The sequence below is a fragment of the Anopheles cruzii genome, chromosome 3 (genome assembly GCF_943734635.1).
Source record: "Anopheles cruzii chromosome 3, idAnoCruzAS_RS32_06, whole genome shotgun sequence".
Taxonomy (NCBI): Eukaryota; Metazoa; Arthropoda; class Insecta; order Diptera; family Culicidae; genus Anopheles; species Anopheles cruzii.
In genome coordinates, this window is record NC_069145.1 from 72,847,081 (window position 1) to 72,874,053 (window position 26,973).

Consider the following 26,973-nt stretch of genomic DNA (forward strand, 5'->3'; position numbering starts at 1 on the left):
ATATCCCGGCCTGTCGTTAGCGGAAGTGGTGCATTCAGAGTCATTGGTAATGCAAATATCCGCACGCACACACTTCCGTTCGTCGTTTGCATTCATTGATCCACTGAAACGCAGTTCTCCAAGGAACACAACAAGCGGCGTTCGAGATGCATCTTGCGGCTCAGTTTTGCTGCTCTTTTTGCGTGTTCTTTTGCTCACTTTTAATTCCCCCGGAGAAGATCATCGAGCATCGCTTTCGATCGGCTGCTGGACCCAAAAATAATTGTATTTAAATTTATCCTTTCCGGAGCGGTTGCGATGCTGTGCACTTGCTTGCCTTGACCTGCGGCGGTTGGCAGACGAAGAAGTAACCGATTGCAGCACCGCGGACACCGGAAATCCCTCACCAGCCGTTGCTGCATGCCACCGACGTGCGAGCCAGACAGACAGTCGACAGACGATTGATTGATTTCTAAACGATCCCTGTGTGTGACTGGCGATGTTCTTATGCGACTTTTCTTTTTTCACTTCCAGGAAGCCACTTCCTTCAGCAGCATCGCGTCGCATGAAAGGGAAATGAACGAAACGGAATGTACCGCACCATCGGCACGGTATGGCAGACGATAGCACCCAGCCACAGTCAGCCGTAGCGGCGCCGTAGAGTAGAACGTTTGCAGGAGGAAGCACAAGATGCCTAGCAGCGCCGCGGCTTCGGAGTGCTAGAGGACTCTCGGAACCGGCCCCCGAGGTGATCCGGCATCTGATCCTGAGACGAGCAAGAAAGAAGAAGAAACAAGCAAGAGAAGAGAGAACTCGGCAACGTAACGTCACAATGAGCCAAATCATGCGGAAGGACTCGTCGATTAGCGCCGCCAGTCATCGGCAGCATCACCGTTCCATCGACATCGGCGGCGGTGTCGGTGAGTCGTCGATCGTCGAGCGCGACCGTGGACCACCACGTTCCGCTCCACCCACTTCCGGCGGCGCAAAGATGGCGGCCGTACTGGAGAAACCGCGCACCATCAGCGACAGCGAGTCGGAGATCAACTACGATCTGTTCAACACGAGCATCCACTCGGACAGCGGGTCGGTGGTGATGAATGCGTCCCAGCTGTCCACCACTTCCTGCGAGTCGGCCGCGGTCCACATCAAGAGTGCCAACCTGACGCGCTCCCAGAACGCATCGAACGGGGTAAGGGGTGTAACAGCCGGCCAGTCGGTGTGTCCTTGTCCCATGTAGAACACGGCAATCAGGTCCTTAATGGTCCGCCTGCGGGCAGCTAGAACACTCGGGACGCTTCCCATTCACCGCCACCCTAACGAGGCTTGCTCTCGCCCGCCGTAATACGCTTCCCTGCTATCGCTCCAAGGCAAACACATCCGTGTCTGTCCGTTTTTCTCGCTCCGTGTGTAGGTGTAAAGCCATGCATAATTTACCAAACGAGGGACGGGCACCGGGGACGCTTAATTCAATTATGATGCACTGCTGAAAAGCTGTGCCGCTTCAATGCGTTGATTAAGGTTCGCAACAGGGTTCGGAACACAACTCCCCAACCCATTGGCCATTGCGCTCCGAGCGACATAGACACCCATTTTAATTACTTTCCCAAGGATTGGGTGTAGGTGGATGTGTTGGTCACATAAAATCTCTGCTCTGACGTGCTGCTTTGGGTTCTCTATTTTTTCCGGTCGTCCGATTTAAATCCGAACTTCAATTTAAAGCTCTAGCCCAGCGGGGTAACCAGAGCCAGAGCTGCCCGAAACCGTATCGTATGCAAATGTCGAACCGTCCGCTAGTGGAGGCCCTTTAATCCACAAAAATACGACCCGCCGCCGGCGCGAGTATGGATTCCGAAAACGATACTTAAACTTCCCCAAAAGAAGAATCGAAGTGCCCGTTCGATCCGATTTTGTTTGTCGCTGGGCGACCCGCGACCGGTTCTTTGGTGATTTGTAATTATTACGGCTCGATGGCGATTAAACTGTGCTTTTGATGCCAACTAATGCGCCTTTGAAATCCTCATTTTTGTGTCTGAATTAAGGTCCGATTCTTCACGAGCCTCTCTTGGCACGACCGGCTACAGTAAGGGACCATCATTCCGTGATTAGGGTTCTTGTTCGTTCGACAATTCGGCAGATTAGCGCCTCCGATTCGCCCCCGCTAACATCTAAATCATCCCGTTTCATAACCTTTTTCATGTTTCCGTCTCGCTTTCCGGTGTTCCCGGGCTCCATGCAAACCCTACGCTCGCCCCCCCCAACAACAGTCCTGTCGATTCCCGAAGCTAGAAGAGTGCGCCCACTTCCACTACGAGCGGGTCCAGCTCGGCAACCTGTCGGTGCAGCTCGAGGGCGACGAGGGCCGCAGTGACTCGCAGCTCGGTCTAGCGCCATCCGATCTCAATGCTTCGCAGGCTCCGTCGCTGGCGAACTCGATGACGGCGTCCGGTCCGGCGCTCCCGAAGGGTTCCGGCAACGTGTGGTTCATCATCCGCGTGACGGCGGGCCGCTCGGATCCGTTCATGATCAAGCGATCGTTTGAGAACATGTGCTTCCTGGACGAGATGCTGCACCGGTGCGTGTACGATCGGCGCGTCAGCGAGCTGGAGAACCTGCGCGACGGTCCGCCGGACGGCGGTGAGGCGGAACAGCAGCTGGAAAGGATGGTCGGGGCGTACCTTGGGCGGCTGTCGATGATCGCGTCGGACGCGATGACTTGCGGCCCGGTGCTGACGTGGCTGCAGATCGACAACAAGGGCCGCCGGTTGCCGGTGGCCGACGAGCAGACGATGCGGTGCATCAACACGCCGGCGGTCGGTGCGGCGTACGGGGTACGTCGGTACGTGGCCCAGGCGTGTGACGAGATCTCGATCGAGGTGGGTGACATGATCTCGGTGATCGACATGCCCAGCCCGGCCGAGTCGATCTGGTGGCGGGGCAAGAAGAGTCACCTGCAGAAGAACCAGTACGAGGTCGGATTCTTTCCGCAGAGCTGCGTGGCGACGATCGGCGACAAGGTGCCGCGGCACATGCCGTTCCCGGCGCCGCTTGTCGGTTCGCTGGCTGTGTCGCCGACGAAGCCGGTGCTCCGGAAGCACGGCAAGCTGATTGCGTTCTTCCGCAGCTTCATCTTGTCGCGCCCTTCGCGGCGCCGGCTGAAGCAGAGCGGCATCTACCGGGAGCGCGTGTTTTCGTGCGACCTGGGCGAGCACCTGCTCAACAGTGGCCAGGACATTCCGATGGTGCTGAAGTGCTGCGCAGAGTTCATCGAAGAGTACGGCATCGTGGACGGTATCTATCGGCTGTCGGGCATCACGTCGAACATTCAGAAGCTACGGCGAGCGTTCGACGAGGAGCGCATACCGGACCTGGCGCACCCGGACATCCGGCAGGACATTCACGCGGTCAGCTCGCTGCTGAAGATGTACTTCCGCGAGCTGCCGAATCCGCTGTGCACGTACCAGCTGTACGATCACTTCGTGGAGGCGATCCAAACGCGGCTCGACGCACCGACCGGCCTGAAGCTGCGGCTCATCCGGCAGACGGTGCAGAAGCTGCCGCCACCGCACTACCGGACGCTCAAGTATCTGGCGACGCATCTGTTCAAGATTTCGCGCCATTCGGCCAACACGGGCATGACGGAGCGGAACATTGCGATCGTCTGGGCACCGAACTTGCTGCGAAGTCCAGCCCTGGAGTCGGGCGGTGTTGCCGCGCTGCGGGGCGTCGGAGTGCAGGCCGTCGTTACGGAGTATCTGATCAGCAACTGTGAGCAGATCTTTGACGACACGGCGGACGACTTCGGAAGCCACTACGTCGAGTCGCAGCCGAACTCGCTGAGTGACAGCAACAGCGTGCAGAACTACGCCGGCAGCGGTGGCGAGCAGCAGGATCTGTCGCTGACCCTGTCCGAGCGTCCGAAGAGCCTGAGCGGCGGCGGGGCCAAGTTGCTCAGCCTGGAGGAGGCCCGCATCCGGCGGAACTGTGTGGAGCAGAGCGAAAAGACGGTTCCGATCAACATTGGCACGTCGACGCACATCGGGTCGTACATTGAAGTCGGTGGCGGACCGTCCAGCTTGCCGGACAAGTATCACACGGTGCTACCGGTTCCAAGGTAAAGACGGCGAAGGGGTCCCACCAAATGGGATGGTATCTAATCCACCCTGCATTTCTTTTTCCGCCAGAAGCTGGAATAAGCGAAAATCGCATTCATCGTGGAAGTCCATCTTCACCCGGCAGCCGCGCCAATCGAACAGCAACAGTGACATCAAGGCTGCCGGCGGGGGACGGGCACCGGGCGAGAAGGGTGCCCCAATGGTGATGGTACTGCCGTCCGTGGCGGATGCCTCCGGTGCGTCGAGTCTGGACGAGAGCAAGGATGACGCGGACGATCGCCGCCGAAGTGTCAGCATTAAGGAGAGTTCCAGTGGACTGCTGGACAAGATGGCGAAAAGTAAGTCCATGAGAGGGGTCACTCAGGCAGAGCGGGTTTTAATCGATGCTGGTTTGCTCCCTTCCGTAGGTTTGCTGTTCTCGTCCGGTGTTGATTTGTTCGACGGGAAAAATCTGGCCATCGACAGTAGCTGCATGCGCTCGAACTCGGTCGACAGTCTGCGGACCGCCGGCCACAGCCGTTCGGTGTCGCACGATTCGTACTTTGATCTGCTGCAGTCACCGATGCGCGGTGGAACCGGAACGGCCGGTAATAATGGTGGTGCCGGTGCAGTGACGTGCCCGTCCCGTGAGCTCTCCGAACTGGGACTGAACTTTGACCGGGAGGAACCGGAGATGAGAATTTTCTCCGAAAGCGAAAGCCTCGTCAGTAGCCCGAAAGTAGCCAAGGAGGTATGTACGATCGGCAGCGGCACCAACGTAATCTATAATAAACTTTACTCTCCTTAACAGTCGGTTCGGCGTACGCTGCGAGCACGGCCGGAAGATTATGTCGGCAGCGGCCACAGCGTGAACCCCAGTCCCAAGAAGCAGCCCCGTCTGAACATTCCCAGCGCCTCGGAGGCACAAAACAAACAGTGGGGTGCGTGCGAAAGCTCCGCCGGTCAGCAGCAGGACGACGAGAGTCTCTGCAAACGCTACAAACTGGAAGACCAACTGAACGATATTCAGTTCATCGACTGTAACACTCCCGAGCACACGGTGATCGGTGGCGGCGGTGCCAGTGCCGGAGGGTCCGCCGCTTCCAGTGCGGGCATGATGAACACCATTTTCACGAGCGCTCAGGTGCACAGACCTCCGCGAGATGATCGCGATGACCAGGACCAGGACCAGGGGCAGTCGTCGTCGGTCGTAGAGATGGTGGGGCTCAGGAACTCCTATCCAGGGACGCAGTACGGCTACGTAAAGTACGATACCTCTCCGATCAAGGAGACACGCTTCAGTTATCCCGGTTCCGGTGCTAAGGGAAAGAGGGAAGACGCCCCGAATGCCGGCGGCGCCAAGGTTCAGTCGATGAACGTCGACGAGCACCCGCAACCGGCGACCAGCGTATCGCCGGTTTTGAAGAAGAACGAGAGTTCCTTGTACGAGAGGTAAATTAGAATCAGTAAAATCGCGCTGCCCTTCGAATCGCGCAATGGTAGAGACTGGCAAAAATGGGTCACTCCTGAGTTTTTTCGGCGTTACAACTATCTTTCTTGATCTATCTCTTTCTCTCTCTGTCTCTTTTTCTCTGGGTCGCTCTTCTTCCCCGGCATGCGTAGCTTGTCCTGTCCAACTATCTCTCTCTTAGTTGCGTGACGTTCGAATTGCTTCGTATCCGCCCTGCCCCGGTCCGCCCCGCCCCAATATTCTATCCTGTTTTGTTTCGTTTGTTTTGCAGTTTTCTGCTTACTTCCGGTCAATCGAAACCCCCGAAATACCCTGGCCGTTACAGCTACCACCAACCGGTGACGGCGACGGCGGCGGCGGCAGCAGCGGCTCGCGCCGACGGCGGTGCTGATGGTGAGTTGGTGCCGCGCAGTAGTTCCGAGAACTTGCTGCGCCGGTCCGCGACGGAATCACTTTCGCAGGCCCATCACCACCATCACCATCATCACCATCACCACCCCGCGTCCCATCATCATCACCATCATGGGCACTCGAAACAGAACACACCATCAGCACCGTCTTCGAAGCAGCTGGGAGTGGTGGTGGCATCCGGTGGCCCCGGAACGCCGCAGTCATCGGGCGTACCGAGCCCCTGCTACTCGCTGCTGATCGGTTCGACCAGCTCCACCGATACCACCACGGACACCACCACCACCACGACCAGTAACGGGCCGGGGGGCGACGGTACGCCCGTCTACGACGAGATGGACATTGCCGGCGCGCTGGTGGCCCATCTCGAGCTACAGAATGCCAAAGAGTGCGGTCCGCTGCCGACGCCGGCGCCCAAACCATCATCGAAGCGGTCCGCCGATCTGAAGGCGATGAAACGGGAACTGTCACTCGATCTGAGCGGGGCCAGCAACTCGAAGCTGACCGCATCGAACTTCACGTCGGATAACACGACGACGACGAATACCACCAACACTAGTCAATCGATGACTCCGAGTGATTTCGCCTACCAGAACCTCCATCCGGACCTCTCGCCGAACGGCTGCACGGTGCAGGCAGATGGCAGTGCGGCGACGGCGACGGCACCGGTGGAGATGGCCACATTCGGGCAGAAACCGAAACCCGGCACACCGATCAAGGCCACCATCAACATCACGTACAACGTGCGTTCTCCGGTGCGCAAGGAGCAGGAAGGCAACCTGTTTGCCGTGACGCCTCCAACGACCCCACAGGAACGAGCCTCCCGGGGGATGGGCATGCTGATGGGCCACGACGAAGAGCTGATCGATGAGGAAGAGTATCGGCGCGAACGGCGCAGCATCTACGAGAACGTACTCGTACCGGCTGTGGACAAAGACGAACGGGAAAATGAGTCAGCAATGGCCACGTCGGAAGCGGTCGCCGTCGCCGGGGCTGAAGCAAAACGGTTGCTAGAGACGAACTTTGACGAAACGATGGTATACGAGCAGGTGAAGCTCCTAAAGAACGTCGTTTCCGAGGTGAATCATCTGGTGCGACAGGAAGAGGGACCGTTGCCGTTGCGTGACGACAGGCCCCACGAGGTACCGGAGTTGGAAAGCGCCCGTTCCACCGAGGAGGATGGTCTCAATAACAATGCTACGGCGGCGTGTGGTGGAAGCGTCAAGCTGCAGCATTGCTGCGAAGATGAATCGTTGGACAGCAGCGCGCCATTGGCATCGGCTGGTGGAACCGTCGTGATGGAAGAGGAAAGCGAGGATGTGCCCATGTCGGACGTGAACGAAGACAGTCTCGAGTTCGACAACACGGACGATCTCTCGCTGTACGAGAATGTGGAGTTGCGCAAGAAGAACACGTTTCCGGTGTACGAAAATGTTTCGCAAGGACGTATCCCGGGAACGGCAGCTAGTACAGGAACGCTCGATGGACAAACGGACACGACGGCCCCAAAGTCGGCGCTACTTACGGACAACGATGATGAGTTTTCGTCACTCTGTGCCGATCGGAGCGATCTGGATAACGAGATGGAGTACCGGATCGAGGTGGCCCCGAAGATTGAGCTGAACCGAGAGTCACCGACGCAGAACGTCAGCGTGAAGCAGCTGGCCACCAAGTTCGAAACGAGCCCGGTCGAGGCGGTGGCACCTCCGTTCGATTTCGGTGCTACGCGCGGTGGCCAGCATCACTTTCGGTCCTCGCTAACGTCCGGCGCCAGTGATCGTGTTGTGTTCCGCAACAAAGCGGGCGCGGCCAATGGAACGGCCACGGCGGGCGGTGGTAAAGATGGCACCAGTGGCAGCGGAGCGTTTGCCAGTTTCACCCGCAGCTTGGACGAGAATGCGTTCGTGCGTGAGTTTGGTAGCGGACGGCGTTTGGAAGGGTACGTGGCGGGCTTAACCAAGAGCATTGCCCAGATTCCGGAAGTGGAGAAGAACATTCTCAACGAAAACAATCCGAACCGGAGGAAATCGCTCGAACTGAACGCTGGTGGCCGGCCACGCAGCCTAAATCAGCCAAAGAAACTGCCACCCCTAACCGGAGCTGGTGGCGCCGGGTCTCCGACCGGGGTGGAGAATGTGGACATCAGCCAGGGTGGTGGCGAAACGGATGGCGGGAAGGGCACGAAGCCGCAGCTCGGGTCCGAGTGCTGCAGGGTGGTGAAAGGAATCGCTGGTGGTTATAAGCAGAGCGGTGCTCCGCTGGGAACCCAGGACCCGACGGTCGCCAACATGAAGCTTGATCTCTCGACGAAGATTGAAGATACCAAAGAGGCGCGTGCCTACAATGTGCGCATCACGCCAACCACCGAAAACCGGATATCGCTCGTCCAGTACAACTACGCCGAAAATGATCGGGAAGCGAACATGATAAACGTCTGCGATGGTGGCGAACCCGTGCTCGTCCGGGCGACCGGTCGCCGCAGGGACGACAGCGTTTCGGAAGAGGAGCGACACAGCAGCGGACTGAAGATGTTGGGCAGCTGCAAATTGGACCGCTCGAGGATCGAGAAGATCAAGGAAGAGCGGCGGCACCAGTTAAGTGAAAAGTATCGCTCGGAGTCGTTCAAGGGCGAGCGAGATTACGGTGGAGCCGGTGGTGGGAAAGCCAAATCCAAATCGAAATCGGAACTGCGCGAATTCAAGGAAGGTGACGTGGTGGCCGATCGGGGTGACAAGAAGTACGATTCGCTGCGTTTTCGCTCAAAGTCCCGCGTCGAGCTCCTGTCGTCGGATGGACTGTTCGGAGGCCTGCTGGAAGGTTCCGCCAACCCGGGCCTGTTAGGGTCCGTGTCACTGAATACGGTCACTATGGCGCAAAACAGCACCCCGACGATAGTGGGCCTTCGGCCGGTACCCAACAATCGCACGAGGCGCATCAGTGACGAGAAGAATCAAAACGACATACCACCACCACCACCGCCAGTCGTGGTGGGAACGGTGGCGATCGGTACGACCCACGCGGGATCACCCACTAACAACGGCGGTGGTCCGATCAGTGATGCCACAATCTCGCAAGTGTGCGACAACAAGTTCGAGCTGAAAACGCGTCAAAAGTTTGACAAACGCAGTAGCATGGACTATCCTCCAGCGGGACCGACGGACGGTCAGCAGAAGGAGCCACACCGGGAAACGCCGAGGAACAGTTTCAACAATGGCGGCGCCGTCAAAGCTCAAGTCATCGTTACGCGTAGCAATTCCAACAGTACACAGTAAGTAGCTCCATACGCTTCGGGTCACGATACAACACTACGATCACCATCAACAACAACTACACTTCTACTACTTCTACCACCACTGGCACGCGGTACACGCAACGTCCCTTATTATCACTACGCTGCTCACTCGTCAGCTCGTTATCTCCCGTGCACCGTGTGTAGTAAATGTCATATAGGGTAGGACCTATGCCACTGTCTCTTACTCTCGCTTCTCTCGTTTTCACGTCTTTCTCCACTGTTTGTTCGCTTTTGCTACTATTTGTACTACTTGTTGTTGTTAGCTCGGCCCATTTGAGTTTATTCTATACTCGATACCATTGCAAATTACATTTTGCTTGCTGTTGTATTGCACTTTTTTCAAATAGTTTTCGGAGATTGAATCGCGATCTATTTATCGCCTTTCTATTTCCCAAGACGCAATCCTGTTGCACCTGAAAACGGCTAGCAAAGACGCAAACCGACCTCGCACACAAGTTGCCAAGATGCAAACTTGCGTTCATCTTGTATCGTTTCATGCAATGTTACACCTGGGATGTGCTTAAGGACACAAGTTCAAGTTCTCGTCCTTTTCTATAATTTTTTTTGTATATTTTTAATCCTTCATTAGTGTTTTTAATGGCAAACTTTTTTAAATATTTTGTTAGTTTTTTGTTTTGTAATTTAAAAAAATGTTACTTGACTTTGTGAGCACATTTTAATGAACGCCTTTCTCAAATGAAGTAAATGGAATGTTAAAAGTTAGAATAGTTGCAACGTACGTACGTCTTTCAGCCCGATGCATGAAAGAAAACAACCGTTCACAGCACAATACCGTAGCTTTTGTTTAGCAGTTGCCTGCCTTCACATACGGCACTTTGTTGGAATAATCATTAGTTTTATAAATAAGCTTTACAGTCGTTTTGATACTATTGCCTTCTTTCTATTTGTTTCTATTTGCGACGAAATTTTAGACGAGACCGTTGCTCACCTCCCATCTCGATCAAGGACGTGGCGGCCATGTTCGAATCGCGATCGCAGCAAAACCAGTCTTAACCAGCACGAGCCATCGTTGTTAACCGGGAGTGCTGTGGCGACAGCACGGGTAGCAAATTTGCAGTTATGATTGAGACATTTGCGCGGCGCCGAATGTTGATTCCAGTTATTGCGATACATTAGAAAAACGCTACTACCATTACGGATTTGGGGATGGACTAGGAACCATTAAGCAACTACAAACACAACCAGTCTGTCACTGAACATCCTCTCAGGCACGGGCGGTGGGACACGGCCGATGGCGTGGACATTAGCCTCCCCGTTCGAGCCTCATGTAACCGAAACGCAAAACGATTGATTTTTGTCTATCGACATTCTTCTCCTCTTTCCAACTAAATCGTTTCTTTTGTGAATCGATACTCTAAACTGTAGCAAAATGTGGCCAAAATGCGAAACGCAGAACAACCGCTTATGAATTTATGAAGATTTCTCTCAAAAGCATTTCTCGGCCTGTCGACACCAATGCCTGTCGAATGCCGATAAAACACCGAGTCAAGGTGTCAAACGAATCTAATAAATACGTTGTAGAGCCTAAAGAAGGGGCATCCAAAAACGGGATGCAAAATGTGTGTGAATTGCCGGGCTTTAGGTATCAGCGAAATTTAAACAAAAATCGCCGATAAACTACTTACTCTTCCGCTAACCGACGCCGTAACATGAGTTGTAAATACGTTTTTATGCTTATACGGAGAGTGTGTTATGGAGCGTATCGTTTGAATGGCGGCTGCAAAAAGTGCATTTTGCTGTGTGATGGAGAATTTAATGCATATAGGAATGCGTGTGTTTTGAGTATGAGGTTATACGTTTAAGTACGTCGAGGATTTGTTTCTTTTTTTGTTTCCCTTTTAGCTGTTGGTTTAAAATGTTTATATTCTCGATCGGGGATGGAGCGTGCTAAAGTTGTGAGTTCTATGAAAAACGGCTCACCAGACATTGTTGGGCAAATATTTGGCAATTTGGCTTTACTTTTAGACACGTTTAATGTTATTTTCTTTATATAGTTATTGACAAAAGTTATCTATTTTGCTTTGCTCATACGGTTAGTGCAAAAAACGGTCACGGTAACCGTTTCGCTACGCGTCGCTTGCATCAATTGAATGTGGTTTCGTTTTTTAACTATTAATTCGTTAATAATGCGCATGAGAAGGAGCATAATGAACCTCTAGCTGGTGGCTCTAGCTTTTAAGAATGAACGAAGATTGACACGATTTGAGGGGGTATCGCACGGAAGGTAAAACAAAATCAAAGATTTCAGTCACAGTCTAGATAACAGAGCGAACGCGGGGACCGACAATAAGCAGCCGAAATCGAATCGAAAGTAAAATGATATACATTAGAAGAAGGTTTGCATTATTCTACCGATGTTCATGATAGGCAAAATCAAATAAGCTCCCAAAACTTCCTCGAATGGTTCGCAAAAAAAAACAGTTCATGGCCGAACCTAGGTGGAAACGTGTTCGTTTTTTCCAGTTTTTGAATCGATACGAAAGTTCCACAGTTTTATAACATTTTGAACATTTTGTAAAGTAAAAGTTTTGCAGTTTCATCCGAGACTAGGATGCTGGCCCTCGCTAGGAATAGAGATGATTGTTAAATTAACGCTTTTGATAACACTACATGCGGACGGTGCACGAATTCGTTTACAAATCGCTAGGAACGCCAAGAAGCGAGCAGCAGCAGGAGCATTGAAGATACCCTTCCCTTACTCGTCATTCTGATGTTGAAGATATTTGATTTCACTTGAACGCTTTTTCCCAAACATCACACACCGGCCACGTAGCGCTGGCCCGGTTTATAGTATGCCTGTAAATATATAATCTGCAGAAGAATTGATATTAAAAAACAAACTTAGCATAAGTAATCCGCATGCACTTTTGTATTTATAAAGCAGACCTGCGGACACCACTTATCCCAGGCTGGACTCTTTCCCGTCAACCAATAACGGCCGTGCTTCGGTGGGTAGAAACAGAATGAGAAATATTAAAATAGTTGGGCTTGATAATACCGAGCACAACTGAAATCCTCCTGTTAAGTAAATTCGCGATGAGACGTAAAATACATGACTCTAACTAGGATTCATCAAAAGTACCGGCAGTGATAGCAGAATGGTGCGGAAAGGATCGTCACAGAGGATGGCTAGAACAGATATTCTGAAGCAACATAAGCTAAGGACAACCGGATACAGAAACTACGGTACATAATCGCTTGTTTCATGTCCCTTGTTTTAATGCCCACCGCTATAAGCCCAACGCTACATCTACATCACATCCCAGAATGTAACTAAAAGGTGCAGAAGCTCGATAAGTTTTGCTGGCGTGGTTTATTTTAATCGTCTTCGTATTCAAATCCTTATGTAAAAATTCTGTGCACCAACAGCTTGATAGTAGCGATTATTAAAGAATAAAACAAACCGTACACAAGAATGAACGTGAATGCAAACCAGAGACGAGGATACCCCGTGGAAGTGTTTTGGAACGAGTGACCCACAAAAAGGAAGCAGGAGCAACAGATTAATATTAGCTAAATGAACTGCGACAAACTACTAAAGCGGCGGATATGAAAGTCTAACCGCAAAAAGGATGATAGAGATAAAAACTAAGCAGCAAAGGCCGTAAGAGAAGAGTGTGGAGAGCGAGTTGTGCTTTTTCGTTCAGCCAAAACACAAGGGGGCCAAAGGACTGTTTCTCGCATTTTTGCGGCCCCACAGGAAACTTTCGCAAGAGTTATAATAAAGAAGCAGAAATCTAATTACCATTACGATCGTTGCTGTTGTGTGCCCCGCACCAGCGGGCCGTCAGAAAACTCGGTCCGAAATTATTTTATCGAATTACCGGTGCACCAGCCCGGAGCGGGAACCGAACGTTGGGCGGAGGTGACTTTTTGTCTTATCTTAAAATGCTGCTGCAATCTTTCCGCCCAGCTCTCCCGCACCGGACTCCGGAAGGCATTTCCATGATTAAACCTAATTATGATGTATCATGAACTTGATCCTTATCGCTCCGACGGTAAAGTGTGTGTGCGTGTTCGGAACGGACGCAGATTTTAAACAATTACATTTCATCACACCTCCAGGAGAACACAATATTACAGGGATCCGATCCGTGCCCTTTCCTGGCCGATTTTCCTTCCTCGCACAGTCCCGTAGATCCCTATCGCCGATCTGGGCGCTTTCCTAAACGCGCAGTGTACTCCGTGTTCTGTTTTAACCTTTCGCTCAAAGCCGTGTAGGGGTCGTGAATGGGAAATTCAATATTTTCACCAAACAAACGAGGGCGGACGCCGCCGGTCGGCCAGCCGCTCGCGATTCAAATAACCGTTCTCGCGTGCGCGGTGCTCGGTGGTGTTGCATTTTAAACATTTTGTTCCACCCGGTCGATCGGTTGGCGATCCTGATCGAAGCCCGATGGGCGCCCCCCGGAGGGCGAAATAATCACAATATCCTTCCGTTTATTCTGTGCGCCCGTCGGGCCACGGTTCCCAGCGTGTCCGGGAGCACCGTAACCTCCGTGCACTGGCACAAGCCGGAGATTAAATCAATTATGTTCCGTAATCACTGGTGCCTTTGTGCATCCGCCGTCGGCTGCCGTGGAATGGGTGCATTCCGTGCTGACTCTGCTGGATGAATTTACTTCGGGAAGGACCAAAAGTGTCTGAAGTACTGTTGATGTGTGACTTGAAACCCATAAACATTGTTCGTGGTTTTGGAAGGTCTTGTTACTTCACATCGTGCGATTGTCATGGATTTTGAAACCGAAAATCACTCCCAATGAGAACCGCACGAGTACTAAAATTTTCACACTACGTACGTTTACTATTTTAAGTCCTCCTTGCGTGTCACTCAAAAGTCACAGCACTGTGCCCGGACAGCGTGTCGAGTGACAGGTTGTAATTACAAATTACGCTGCCTTCCGCTTAATCGGCATTGGCCCAACCTCTTCATATAAAAATCCGCAAAGATGAGGCACAAAAACCATAATAATGAACCTTCGGCGAAGAGCGACACAAAGTCGCTTAAGTAGCGCCACGTGCACCGACCGATGTCAGCAACGTCTCGTCATCACCGTGAAAGTGTGGTGTCGGTGTAGTACCGGAGCAATTCTATCCTGCCTTCGCTGCCATCCGCGGGCACTTCCTGCTGCAGGCGCGCAAAGGACACCGGGCGGGGATGACTCTGATTTCCGGCATTTATAGGAGATGCCGGTTCCGGCCGGTCCCGGCCACGTGAACCTAATTTCAATCAATTAGTCTGTTTACATGACGTTTATCGGTCGCTGCGGGAAGCTGTGAAAACTCGCCCGAGACCCTAACCTGCTGCACGGCACCGAATACGTGGCCCCGCCGCTCCGCGTCACGTCCGCTGCACGGGAATTATCGAGGGTTGGTAAACTAAAACGTCTTACCGCGTCGGTCTCGCTTTTTAAGATCGAATTTCATCCACCAAGCTTTTCTCCGGAAGGCCAGCAGTTCTGCTTTCCGATTGCTTCCGTTCTGCAGGGGCCACAGCGATGTGAAATCGGTACAAATTTTTGTTGTTGCGTGATTGTGTTAGGTCTTTTTTTGATAACTCGTAACCAACCCGGGGAGGCACTTCCTTGCACGAGCCGTAACCGGAGACGTATGTTTCGGTATTGTTGGTTAATTATCCGGATTATTGTCCGGAGCCCCGACGGGCGCCGCGCCGCTGGCTGGTGGGTAGGGTTTTTTTATGCGCCCCGGGGGCAGTCAGTAATCGTGGATGCGGATTTCTGCTGATTTCGATTGGCCCGATGGCGGCACCGCACGATCTCCCCGGGCGGTTCGACAGGACCACTTAGTGGTGACGCGCAATGTTGCGTTTTCGATGGGAATTTTTGTTCTGCACATTTATCACGGATCGTCCCATTTTTTGCGCCCCATTGCGGGCAAGATTGCTACATGGTTCTTGTGTTGGGTGCCGCGGCGAGGGCGTTGACACGCTGTGCATACTAATTTGCGACCGACGCAACTGAATAAGGACATAATTTGCTGAAAGAACCTAAAATCCGTTCCGGACATAACAATGAGTTAACCAACGAACATGATTTAAATAACATGAATAACAAAGGAATATAAGAGGTTCGGAAAATCAAAACCTTCCATCCAAGTTCGTCAATTTGTAAGATAATATTAATATTTTTCAACAATACTACGAGTAATTATTTTTATAAAACTCTTCATTAAATGTATGCCATCAATTTATGTGTACCCGGACGCAGTGGTCCTTTCTTCGAAAGTAGAAAACCCCAGAGGGAAATCAGATAATTGATTTGTGTTCATCAATTCAATCGTCCGGCATTCCACACGTCTCGTTAATTGATGCTGAATATCCTGTGGCCTGTGGCCGTCGAAAGGGGTCACATCTCATGTTTAATATCCTCCAATTTGTTGCCATTTATTTCCCCATATGCCATCATAATGCCGTTCGACGTTTGCTTGCAGATTGTTCAACAAATTGTGAATTTTCCAGTTTTCCGAAAAATTAATGCCAACATTCCAAAACCAATCGACAACATGGACCAAGTGCTGCCAATCGTTAATGTTGTTATATCTGTGTCTATGTGTGTGTGTATGTGAGAGAGAGAGAGAAAGATAGGGACAATAATCACATTTATGCTACCAGACAAACCCAAATTCGTTCCGTTCCAAATCGATGCCGTTGATCAGTTGATTCTGTTGCTTAATTCTCCATTAAATCGCACTAACAAGCTCCTGATTGGGGTGTGCTCACTGCGGACCGAGGGAACGAGGCGCATCGAGGCGAACGGAAGGAGCGAAACCCAAATCCGAAAACCATCGCTTCCGGCGCTTCCTTCCGGTTCGCTTACCTCCGGGGTCGGTACCTTCTCTCGTACAAAGAGGAGTGAAGTGGGAAAATCACTTCAAATCCGCGTGCACAGGAGGCTATGACTTTTCCACGGTGACTGCGATCCATTCGGAAGTGTGCAGCATATTTTCGAGTGCGCTTTCACTTTACGCACACATAGGGGCCAACAGCTACCGGAACAAAGGGGATCGACTTTGCCGGTGCCGCCATTTAGCTCCGGATTGTCCTTTTTTGGTGCTCATCTTTCTCCACCGAGCAAGTGAGCATCCGAGATCCGGAAAAAGCGCAGGAAGTGTCGTGAAGTGTTTTTTTTGTTTTATCCTGAAAATGGCGATATCCTGTGGTGGTAGCTTCGCGAGATTAAGAGACCCCTATTGTGTCGTGTTATTATTGAATTTCGAAAGCCATTCGCGTCCGATCGACTTGTACTGTGTCGCTCGGTTTTTTAAAGCATGCCCGGATCCCGCATCCGACGGCATTGGTGTTAGCCTACGAGGCAGGGAACTAAGATACATTTAGTCGATAGTACTTGAGGAAAATACATAAGGCTAATTATTGAAGGATAATATTTGTTTACTTTGTATTTTCATATTTCAATCATTTTTTAATTATGTTTTTTATCATAAAACTGCGACAATAGCGATACATTTTGTTTTTTTACATATTCTAATTTGAAACTTTCCCTAGGAATTGGTTTTTTACATAAAGTTCCTCAACCATTGTGTTGAAGTCCCATTCTAAGGAATTTTGATCCTGTTCTCAAACAGCAAATTTGGTTGTCCTGTAAATTTTGTAATCATCCAGTGTTGGTCCAGGTTTGCCTCTTCTGACATCTGATCCCCACCGCTCTGCAGGATTTCAAACAAAGATAATTAAAAGCCAACTACACGGCTCGAACGCTTAATCTTATTACCCCGGCACAAATCTGGCGCATGCCGGTCTGCCGTTGTTTAATTCGTTTTTATTACCCTCTTTGATGTGCCTTCGCCGTGATGCGCAATCGAGGCCGCGTAGACCAATAAATGGGTGACTACAGCGTGTTAGCAGACCTTCTTACATCCGTCCCAGTCCCGACCAGACAGGTTGCCCGGTTGTATTTGGCACTATCTCGGCTCATCTCGCCAAAATATCTACCCAAAGGTGTCGACCCATTGAACTGCGGGAGGCGGACAGGCAACGGAGTACGTTAGCCGGTGCACCACGGGAACACAAACTAATCAAAAGGATAATGCCACCTGAATGACATTAGGTTTCTCCCCTTGAACAGCAAATGTGTGTATAAAGTCTAACGTTTGAGTTATCTTCCGTTTCCATGACTCAAATTCCTGTCATATTTTGCATGCCCGAGGCAGAGCGGCAGCGGAAAGAGGACATATTGACGTTTGCCATTCAGGGGCGGCTTAGGGCAGCTAAACATCTGGGTTATCACTTCGTTATCCTGTGATAGCTTAATTGATATTTCCATGCAGTGTTGATTTTAAGCACCATTTAATGGCTTTTTTTAACGAACACTAGTGTCCTCGAAACCTTTTGGAAACGGGTTGATTGTATTTACTCTTGCATGCCTGCAACGGAAGTAATACTTTCAATTGTCCTCACATTCCGCTTTGCATTAACCGATGCTGCTATGGTTGCCAATGGCGTCTCGAAACGAACAGGAACACCACTTCCGGCTATCGATTTTATCTCTACCCTTTGCGATGCAGCGTGTCCCGTGCTTGCAACAATCGCAGACGCATCTCGAGCGGCAGCGAAACGCTTAATTACGCGCTTATTGATGCTATCTAAATTTAATAACAATATTTACAAGCGCACCCCACTTCCGGATGATGGCCTGTGGCCCTCGGCACCATTCACACTCCTCTTCGCATTAATCAATATTCGTTTTTATCGTCACATCCCGAATTGACCCCGTACCCTGTGATTGTCCGGACTTTCGTACCGGACAAAATAACCACTTTAACGGCACCGAATCCTGAGCGCTGCCCACCAGCACGGGCTTTTCACGCAAGGTTCGCGAGCTCTACTATCAATTCGATCAACTTTCCACGTCCATGTCGCGTGCGGCCTTTCCTATGGGCTGGCGGGGCGTTAGCGTTTCGTGGAAAGCGATGTCCCACACTCGAGTGGCGGTGGAGAGAATGGTCCTTGTTTGGCCCTGCTCTTTAACCTTTTTCCCTTTCGGCCACGAGGGCCAAAGAGAAACGCATCTAAATTGACAATCTAGATGCTCGGTTCAGGAACCCCTTTTTTGACTTGCAATCGAGAATTCGAACCAATGGAGTAGCGGGCATACGCCCAAGCGCGCTAAAGTGTATCCTTTTGATGGTGTGCCGTGAATTATGAGCGTCGAATTGAAGCTGGTGAGAAAAAACAGTGTCTACAGTCAATAGCTTCGACAGCCAGACATTCGGCAAAAAATGCTCAGTTTTCAAAAAAATCAGAAGAAAAATATGCTAAACGTGACACTTTAAATTTCTACGTGACAAGACAGGCAATAAAAGCGTATGTTCCTTGTTCGTGGACTTTCATTTAATTTATTTTCGAACAAAATAATCAAATTTGTGTACTCCATTCGAATTCCATCTCAATTGGCTCTAATAGGAACATTTCCTTAAAGTTCTTTTAATACTGAATAGTGGCAACATTTTTATCTATTTACACACTTTGTACTAAACCAACCAACGTTTGTCTTGAGTTAGGACGTAGCGTTGTTAGAGTAACTCTAGGACGATTCTCACGGTTATGCACATTGCACTTGCCAACGTATCTTCCCCACTCTCACTACGCATAGTGTCCTTTAAGGAAATAGAGGAACCGAACAACAAAGGTATCACGATAATTATCCACCGCCTCGAAATCGGCGTCCAGGCTCCAGGACCCTTTAACGACACATCCTACAAAAATCAAAGGGATGTGTTTTGGCTTATGCTCTCTTGAGCTGGTTCTCCGGCGGTTTTCCCTCGGAAAGAAAATGCATCCTCACAATTGCCGTGCCCCTAATGTTTTGCAAACTGTTTTGCAACGAAACAGAAACACCGGCCTACGAATAAATGGCGAGATAAAGAGATGTCCTCCAGCACGGGACCGGAAGTGCAAACAAAGCGAAGGTCGGTGACAGTTTGACAGTTTACTGCCGGAAGAAGGGCAGAAAGGGGGTCGCCCCTAACCTAACAACTAACTTCTTGAGGATGTGGGCTCATGTGGCCCTTCTGTGGTGCTTGGTGCGGTCCACCGACAGGATGTGCTCTGACAAATGGTAGGCCGCTCATGATGGAGTGTCCCCTTGTGTTATTATGCAGTCTCAGACTGTGGTACGAAGAAGGTTATCATTTTCATGTTTTCTCAAACATTATTCCGACCCTGCCGATAATTAGCCTAGGGTATGCTATTTCAATGTATTCATTTGCTAAGTCAAATCAAGTGAAATAATAAGATTCATTTTCTAAAACTAGCTAAAATCACTCGAAAAGTTTACTTTAAATAAAATATTGTGCAATTAAACAATTTGCATAAAAAGTGCAATTAGCTTCCAGTCCCATAGTCCACGACGGTTCGGTTGCAGATTCCCAAGAGCAGCACGCTGCAAGTGCCACAGGCACGAACTCCTCATTCACGCGGCGATGAAGCCAAAGGTCGTTCGCCGTTTAGCTGCAACTAAGAAACATTTCAGAGGATCCTGGGAACCACTTTCGAAGCAACAAACTGGTCACAGGCTGCACCAAGAGCCCCGTTTGTACGGAGTTCCGGGGATGCGGCAAAAACGTGACTCGAACCGATCGGGTTTGGAACCGCGCGTTCGCTAATTAGTTACTTAAAGACTTTGTGACACGGACTCAGCCCTGAGCCTTGAGTTTTGCGTGGGCCCTAAAGCATGCAAACGGGAACTGTGTCACGTTTCACAGTGAGTGGCCGGTTCTTCTCACGATTCTTCTGTTACACTAAGAACGAGGAATGATTCTTTGTTTTGTTTGTTGTTTTAAATTGTAATTTCTTTTTGAATAGCAATTTATTAAATTAAATTTGGCACAGTTGTTAGACAAATTTTGTAAGTAATAATTTTATTTGCTTTGTATTTCACATATTAACCAAGCTTTTTACGCATAGTTAATCTTTTCCATATTGTAACATTGTACTCATGTATTATGAAGCAAACATGAATGAAATATTGCCATGTGCTAATTGATTCAGACAGTTTAGGACATTTTTCTATCCAATGTCAAGCATGCCTTCGCATTAGATTATCCTTTTGCCGACCCGGTACTGGAACCATAAAATTCAGTGAAGCCACTAACCGCGGGGTCTGTATTTTTCTATCTTTTCCCGTCCCCATTGCTAGTCCGGCAATGGCATCCCTTTTTCCTTATGGGCACCAAACGCGGTCATAAAGTTTAATAATGCGCTCCAATCAGAAGATGATTTGTGGTGGAAGGTCCTAAACGAATTAACTTCCTGTCCTTCTGCACGGTCTCGCGCGCTCTCAGGACCCGGCACGATGGCACGGACCCAGTACTGGGGGAGTCGGCAGGAGACTTTGTCGGCGTTGTTGATTGACGAAAAGCACACTTACATGCTGTGTGCGCACACACACGCCCGCTCGACCGTAGTGGGATCCATCCCACAAAACGGGAGTGAAAATACCAAACGAGCGTTGTCGACTCGACGACGGCCTCTCGTCGGCGGTTGTCCTGCCATATCTTCATCAAATATAATTGGGACTAATGAGCGGCAGAAGGTTTTGCCCAGATCCATACACAGACACACACGCGGAGACTTCTTTTTCTGCACGGCACGCAGCATCCACCGCTTGCCTTGATCGGTCCGGCTCAGTGTCTAAGGAAAGCTCTGTGGAGCAATTGCTTCACAACGAGAGAAAGAGAACGAGAATAGGAATCACTTTTCCATCGTTCAGAATGTGCTTGTGTTTGTGTGTGCGTATGTAAGAGAGTATTTTTTCCGATGACAAGGATAACGAAGCGCACGCCTGCTCCGTTCGAGGATAATCTTCGCACTTTTCCCGGAGACTTATAGTGGACGTGCGCGGCACCATGGCAACTGGCTCGTTCAAGTGCAGCAAGGATGTTATGTACACACCAACCTTCTACACACACACGCGCGCGCATCCGGAATTATTAACGTGGCTCCGCCCTACCAAAGGGACCAAAGTGGAGAGAACTGGCAACTAGATAGCGCAAGGATATTCGCAGGTGCCCCGAACGGGAAGGCGAACCATTTGTCGAGAGTACAGTACATAGCACCAAACCGGCGGCCTGTGTTCTGACCTTATTTTCTGGCTTTCCCGGGAGGGGGAGACTCGAATATTGATTGCTTTCGAATACACGAATTCAAACGATTCCGATGCCGCTGAGCAATCAACTCAATTAAGTCGGCAGCTTAATTTCGGAACTTTCGGATGATACGGTTCGAGAATGTTGTTATTTGACACAATTTTGCTGTTTTCATTTTATTTATCTTAAAGTACAGGGTTGCACAGTCTCCTAGAAGCGGCCCACTGGTGCTGGCGTTGCCGGCGTATGACTAGCACTGCTTAGTTCACTCTGTGTTAATTCGTAACTCGATTGTGCTGGATACTAGATCCGTTGCTAAGCACTCTACTCTACCTTCGTACGAGCTCCTCTCGCAAACATTCACTCAGAGTCGGGATGCCTCGGCGTGCTCCCTACGTCAGGTAGCCCTGATCGTCACCGACGATATCGACGTCGCTGCAGTCGGACTCGCTATCGTTCAGCAAATCCTCGTCGTCCTCGTCATCTGCATCGCTGAGCGAAGAGCCTTCCGGTTGGCCACCCATCCGCAGCGCCGGTGATGCCAACTGATGGGCCAGGTGGTGATGCATCGAGTGGTACGGGGCCGGATGGTGGTGGTGCATTTGGGAGCCGTGCGGATGGTGCGTGGCGAACGGGTGATGAGGTCCCGTGGGTGGCCCTCCCTGCGGTGACGGCGGTGGTAGGTGCGGTGGGGCACCGCCGTTGGTCATGGCGGCCACCGCGGCCACCGCTGCGGCCCGCTTCACGAGGCTAAACGATGAGTGCAATGGTCGTCCGTCGCTGTTCGTGAGAGATTTTAGCGACACACCACCACTTCCGACGGATGGGGATGGCTTTGGGCCGCCACCTGCGAGGGAAGCCGCTGACTTGCCACCGCCACCAGCACCACCGTTGTACAGCGCGAAACCGTTCTTCTCCGCGGAGGCTGCCACGGCCGCCGAAGCCGCGGAAATGGAAGAAGTCGTTGTCGAGGACGTCGAAGAGGTGGAACAGGATGAGCCCGGACAGGGCACGGTTCCGTGCAGTCGGCCGGAAGTGGAAGAGTTTGCCGATGTGTTGTTGGTGTTGGTTCCGGCGGCTCCAGTGGCCGCAGTTCCTCCTCCGCTCGTGGAGGTGCCCGTTTCTGTGGGGAAAAAGTCAAGTCAGGTCCTGAATCATCGTCTCAATTTGAAAGTATCAAAAAATTAATCATTTAAACGTTTCACTTCTTGAAAAAGATCAAAAAGAAATGACCATCACATCAGTTCTCGACTGATCGCACTGGAAATGGAGGGTATGCTGATAGAGCCTAGATTTGAGGTTGAAAATATCGTCTTCACAAGGTTCAAATTGTTGTCGTAAAAAATAAGTTCTTTACGAGTACAATTAAGAAAACAATTCACAAATACTTAAAATAAATAGTCTGTTGTAATTTTTTTAAGTATTTTCTTAATGCTTAGAAAAGCCACCATTAGCCAAGTTCCACCTCATGTGGCTGTAAACTTCAACGCAGAACGCATTAAATGGAGCTCAGTTTCATACCTGATCATATCTCCTTTTCCATTATTCAGTTTTAGGAACTAATTGTTTGCCCTTGAAGCATTGAAGCTATTGCATCACCTTCACCTAAAATTTGCTTTTCCAACCAGAAGGTTGCAGAACAATAGATAAAACACACGACATGGCGCTAGTTCCATTGACCAAACTATTTGCGCTTTTCGGAGCAAAGAGACGGACACCAATCGGAGTACGTTGCCTAGTTCCGGAATGTCTTTCAACCGGAAGAAGCTAAATTTTCTCCGCGACGTATGCTGGAAATTGTTTGCATCCCGCAGAGTTATGCTGCGCATTGTCCACACGTTCGACAATCGTTTCCCTCGAGTCCACACAATAGCTGGCAGCAGAATAATAGAAGCATTCGATCAAAGCATGCGATCCTTTAGTCTATTTACCGAGCTCCGGATGCGGAACTATGACGTAACCATGGTGATCGAGAAGCGAATGCCCTTTCTATCAACCCGTTCGTAACTACGCTCTGTTTCACTTCATCGAGCCATTTTCCACCGAAGAAAAATTGACCACTTCAGACCAAACGGTCGTTTCAGGCGAAGCAGAAGATGGTTAAAGTTCGTAAAAGGACTCCCATTGTGTTTCAGCAGAATGGGGCCCAAGTTGTCCAAGAAACGCTCTTCCCCACCACAACAGACAAAATGAGAAGTAGCCGAAGAAGATGGCCACCAGCTTGCGCGTGTCTTGAAGAAAATGGGCGCCCGAGTTCTGTTGGTTTGATAATTCAATTTTCTGGCCTTCTGGCACCCCTTTTCCGTGAAAAGTTTGCGGCGTCTCTCCCAGGAGTCAAAGATGCTTTCCACGGATAGTTACTTAGAAGACTTCTCGATTGATTAAACTTCTTTAAGCAAGAAATGGCCGCATTCTTCCCCCTTTTGAAAGGATGCAAAGATGGGCCTTCAGGTTTCTTCGTTGGTCACCTAATTTAATTTCGAAAGTACGCCAGTGATGGAAAATTGGCCCGCCCCGAAAGGGGGACACCAAAAGCAGCCAATTTGGTACCCAAAGTTTGGTACCCTTCCCCTCTCGGAACTTACCGGCGCTGGTGGCGTTGACGTCACGTCGGCGAAGCTGCTTCTTGTGCTTCATGCGGCGGTTCTGGAACCACGTCTTGACCTGGGTCTCGCTGAGCCCGAGGCCCGTCGCCAGCTCGACACGCTCCGGTGTCGATAAGTAGCTGTTTGCGAGGATTGATGTGGAAAAATTAAATAATTTATTGCAAACTGGAACCCCGTGCCGGACTCTCCGCCAAACCGCCACTTTCATCGAAGGTCTTACCGTTGAGCTTCGAAACGTTTCTCCAACCCGGTCAGCTGGGGGTCACTGAACACCGTGCGAGCTTTCCGGCGTCGGCAGTGCCGCAGGGCGCTCATGCCCATCCCCAGGCCGAGGGCAATATCCGGACAGCCGGCACCGGGAAACAGGGACGAGCTGGCGAAAATTCCTATCCCGAAGAAAGACACACACACACGAAATTGGTCACCAAAAAATCGAACGCCCAACTTTGGCCGATAATGGAATTAATTGCTTCCGAAGTCCCGCCACACGTACCTTGCGAGAGGAAGTACGGGTCGACGGTTTTGTAGCCGGTGGACGAGGGGGCCAGGTAGGCGCCGAGGGCCATCTGCAGATAGGCGGGATCGTTGTACGGATTCGTAGCGTACAGGACGGACCCGGCCGACGGCCCGCTGGTGAACTGAACCGGACCGGGCGGGCTGCCAGCTCCCGGAGGTCCTCCCGGGAGCGGCGGTTGTTGTGGTGGTGCCGCCGGACCCGCCGGAACCGGATGGTGCACGCCCGGATGGGAACCACCGTTTATGCCACCAACTTTACCGTACCTTTGTGGGAAAAACAATTAGCGGTCCATCAATGCCAAGTTTGTTTTTTAAACAGTGGCGCTTTAATTTAAAGAAATGCTAACTTTCTATCAATTGTTGAATATTCTGTCTAATATTAACTGTATTTTAAACTGTATTAAGATCACAGTGAAAGGGGGCCTTGTAACTCAAACTTGTGTTTCATTGTTTTATTGTTGTCGGCGACATTTTAGTATTTTATATCATCAATTTGACATAAAACCCTGTTCATTCGTTTTGAGCATTTTGGTCTGTTTGATTTTGCATATTGATCATAGTATTTTATGCTCATTTTGCTTCACTTATCGGTGGGAAGGGCCTAAGTCTTGATTATCCTTTAAGTTTACCTCTTTCCAGAGAGATGTGCGATAGATTTTGATTTCTTTTCCCTAAAATATTACCTTTTTCTTTCTTCTTTTATGTGTGTACCAATAATACCTCCTTTTATATTTGGTTTTAAATCATTTTACTCATAATTTCTTCTCTTTTGCAATCTTTCCATAAAGAAACCACACAATTCCATCGTTCTTCTTAAAAAATCAGTCAACTACAAATGTCATAATCCGGAATAGGGATCTCTTTTTACGGAAATAAGGATTAAGCTCCTCTGATCCATACAGGTGATCCATACATGGTTTGGTTAAGCGAGTTCAATCGATATTTAGAACCAAATACAGTTTTTGAAATTCAGCACTATCCGTTCTTCACCAATAAACAAAAGTTCTCATTTTCAACGTCTAATATGTCGTATGTTAAGCCTTTCCTGTTAGTGTCTTTGCTCGCTCTCTACTTTGTCTCACCTTTCCGATTGCAGCACTTTCCGATAATCCTCCTCGGCGCGACTTAATCCTCCGCCGGCACCACCGGGCGCTTCACAATGTTTACTACCACCGTTGTGGTTACTTCCGCCATTGCCGCTACCGGGTACACAACCGTTGGCACCGTGTTTGACGCGATTAATGTGTGTCACTCGCTCACTAACCCGATCACGATTCACGGTCACCGACGAAGATGAGGACGGTGACGATGAACCCGAGGGTGACGGTGAGTTTGGCACGGGTTTGGTGACCCGGGAGGACATTCCGGTCCGTGGCGGCGCATCGTCGGACAGCGGAGAACCGGTGGCCGGTGGCCGCGGCGAAGTCCTCCCACCGGCGTGGTGCTGCTGTGGGCTTGGCGGACCGTTCTGGAACAGAATGTCCTCGATCGAGAACGGCGTCTTGACGGTGATGGCGGTCGAGGGCGACTTGCAGCGGCCACCAGGCACCACGTGGGGCAGCTGGGCCATCCGCTGGTCGGTGGTACACATTGCAGCTTTAGTTTCGGTCCACCAGAGCACCTGTCGAGGTTCTTCTGTCACTTGTCACTTCACTCGTGGATCACTCGCACGAAAGGATCACAATTTTTGCATCTTTTCGCCTCCGTACCGCACCGAAGACTGGCAGGACGAGTTGGCGAACGCCGTCGCAAAAGGATCCCGACGCGCCCAGGACTCTCGGTGATACTGTGTATGTGTAGCGCGCGTTATGTACAACGCTCTCGGAACCCCTGGTCTGCTGGCTGTCCTGAGCGCTTCTGAAAGAGGGTGGTTCCGGTTACCCACCCACCGCATCACACACACACGCGTGCAGCTCGTTCAGCATCTTAATGACAGGCGGACAGCAGTCCCAGCGGGTGGTTCCATTTTGCATATTTTCCTAATGCAATATGCGGACCTATTGCGGCCTCGACTGGACTTTGGTGGCTTCGAAACGGTCTTTGCCGGCACAGATTGTGGCATAATTATGTTTCATCTACTACGCTCCAGCAACCGAACGGCCACATTGTAGTGTTGCGCCGGCATCGGACGAGTTATTGCCAATTAGTGGGTCCTTCAGGATCCGCTCGCGTTGGCGCATGATATCGGAATTGGCGAGAAGATTTTACTTCGTAAAAACCGTACGCTCAGACGCTAATTTTTGGGACACAGATTATGCTGACGCTTCCGTCCGCGATTACGGTGTACTGTATAGCGAAGGGACCTGATTTTGTAACATAATTTATTTCCTTCTCATTACCATTAACCGGTGGGGCGACACAATGCATGACCTGATGTGGCTCCCGTGAATTGGGAGTAATTAAACCGTCGATTTTACGGTATGTAAGAGTAATTATGGGACCTGCTCTCGAAGCTCTGAAATT

General features: G+C 50.5%; 2 protein-coding genes across 2 annotated transcripts; one reads left to right on the plus strand and one right to left on the minus strand.

Moving 5' to 3' along the window:
• Window positions 1–811: 811 nt before the first annotated feature.
• LOC128275721 (GTPase-activating protein CdGAPr) lies at window positions 812–13,001 on the plus strand. The gene is made up of 7 exons (XM_053014319.1): window positions 812–1,171; window positions 2,247–4,093; window positions 4,164–4,432; window positions 4,502–4,824; window positions 4,885–5,525; window positions 5,816–9,220; window positions 10,177–13,001. Exons 1-7 carry the CDS (start codon window positions 812–814, stop codon window positions 10,256–10,258), a joined length of 6,927 nt encoding a protein of 2,308 aa, XP_052870279.1. The 3' UTR covers window positions 10,259–13,001.
• An 8,779-nt stretch (window positions 13,002–21,780) lies between these two features.
• Window positions 21,781–26,101, minus strand: LOC128270940 (brain-specific homeobox protein-like). Its single transcript, XM_053008367.1, has 5 exons — window positions 25,593–26,101; window positions 24,488–24,774; window positions 24,215–24,380; window positions 23,974–24,113; window positions 21,781–22,511 (listed from the first exon to the last, which is right to left on the minus strand). The coding sequence occupies exons 1-5, from the start codon at window positions 26,099–26,101 to the stop codon at window positions 21,781–21,783; spliced, it is 1,833 nt and encodes a 610-aa protein (XP_052864327.1).
• Window positions 26,102–26,973: the final 872 nt, after the last annotated feature.

Excerpts from the sequence above, each read along its gene's own strand:
- LOC128275721 (XM_053014319.1), top strand. The coding sequence starts at position 812 with ATGAGCCAAATCATGCGGAAGGACTCGTCGATTAGCGCCGCCAGTCAT. Across the intron at positions 4,094-4,163 it reads ACGGTGCTACCGGTTCCAAG|AAGCTGGAATAAGCGAAAAT; the intron begins GTAAAGACGGCG and ends TTTTTCCGCCAG. Across the intron at positions 9,221-10,176 it reads AGCAATTCCAACAGTACACA|ACGAGACCGTTGCTCACCTC; the intron begins GTAAGTAGCTCC and ends ACGAAATTTTAG.
- LOC128270940 (XM_053008367.1), bottom strand. The coding sequence starts at position 26,101 with ATGTGTACCACCGACCAGCGGATGGCCCAGCTGCCCCACGTGGTGCCT. Across the intron at positions 24,775-25,592 it reads AAAGTGCTGCAATCGGAAAG|GTACGGTAAAGTTGGTGGCA; the intron begins GTGAGACAAAGT and ends TTTCCCACAAAG. Across the intron at positions 24,114-24,214 it reads AAACGTTTCGAAGCTCAACG|CTACTTATCGACACCGGAGC; the intron begins GTAAGACCTTCG and ends CCTCGCAAACAG.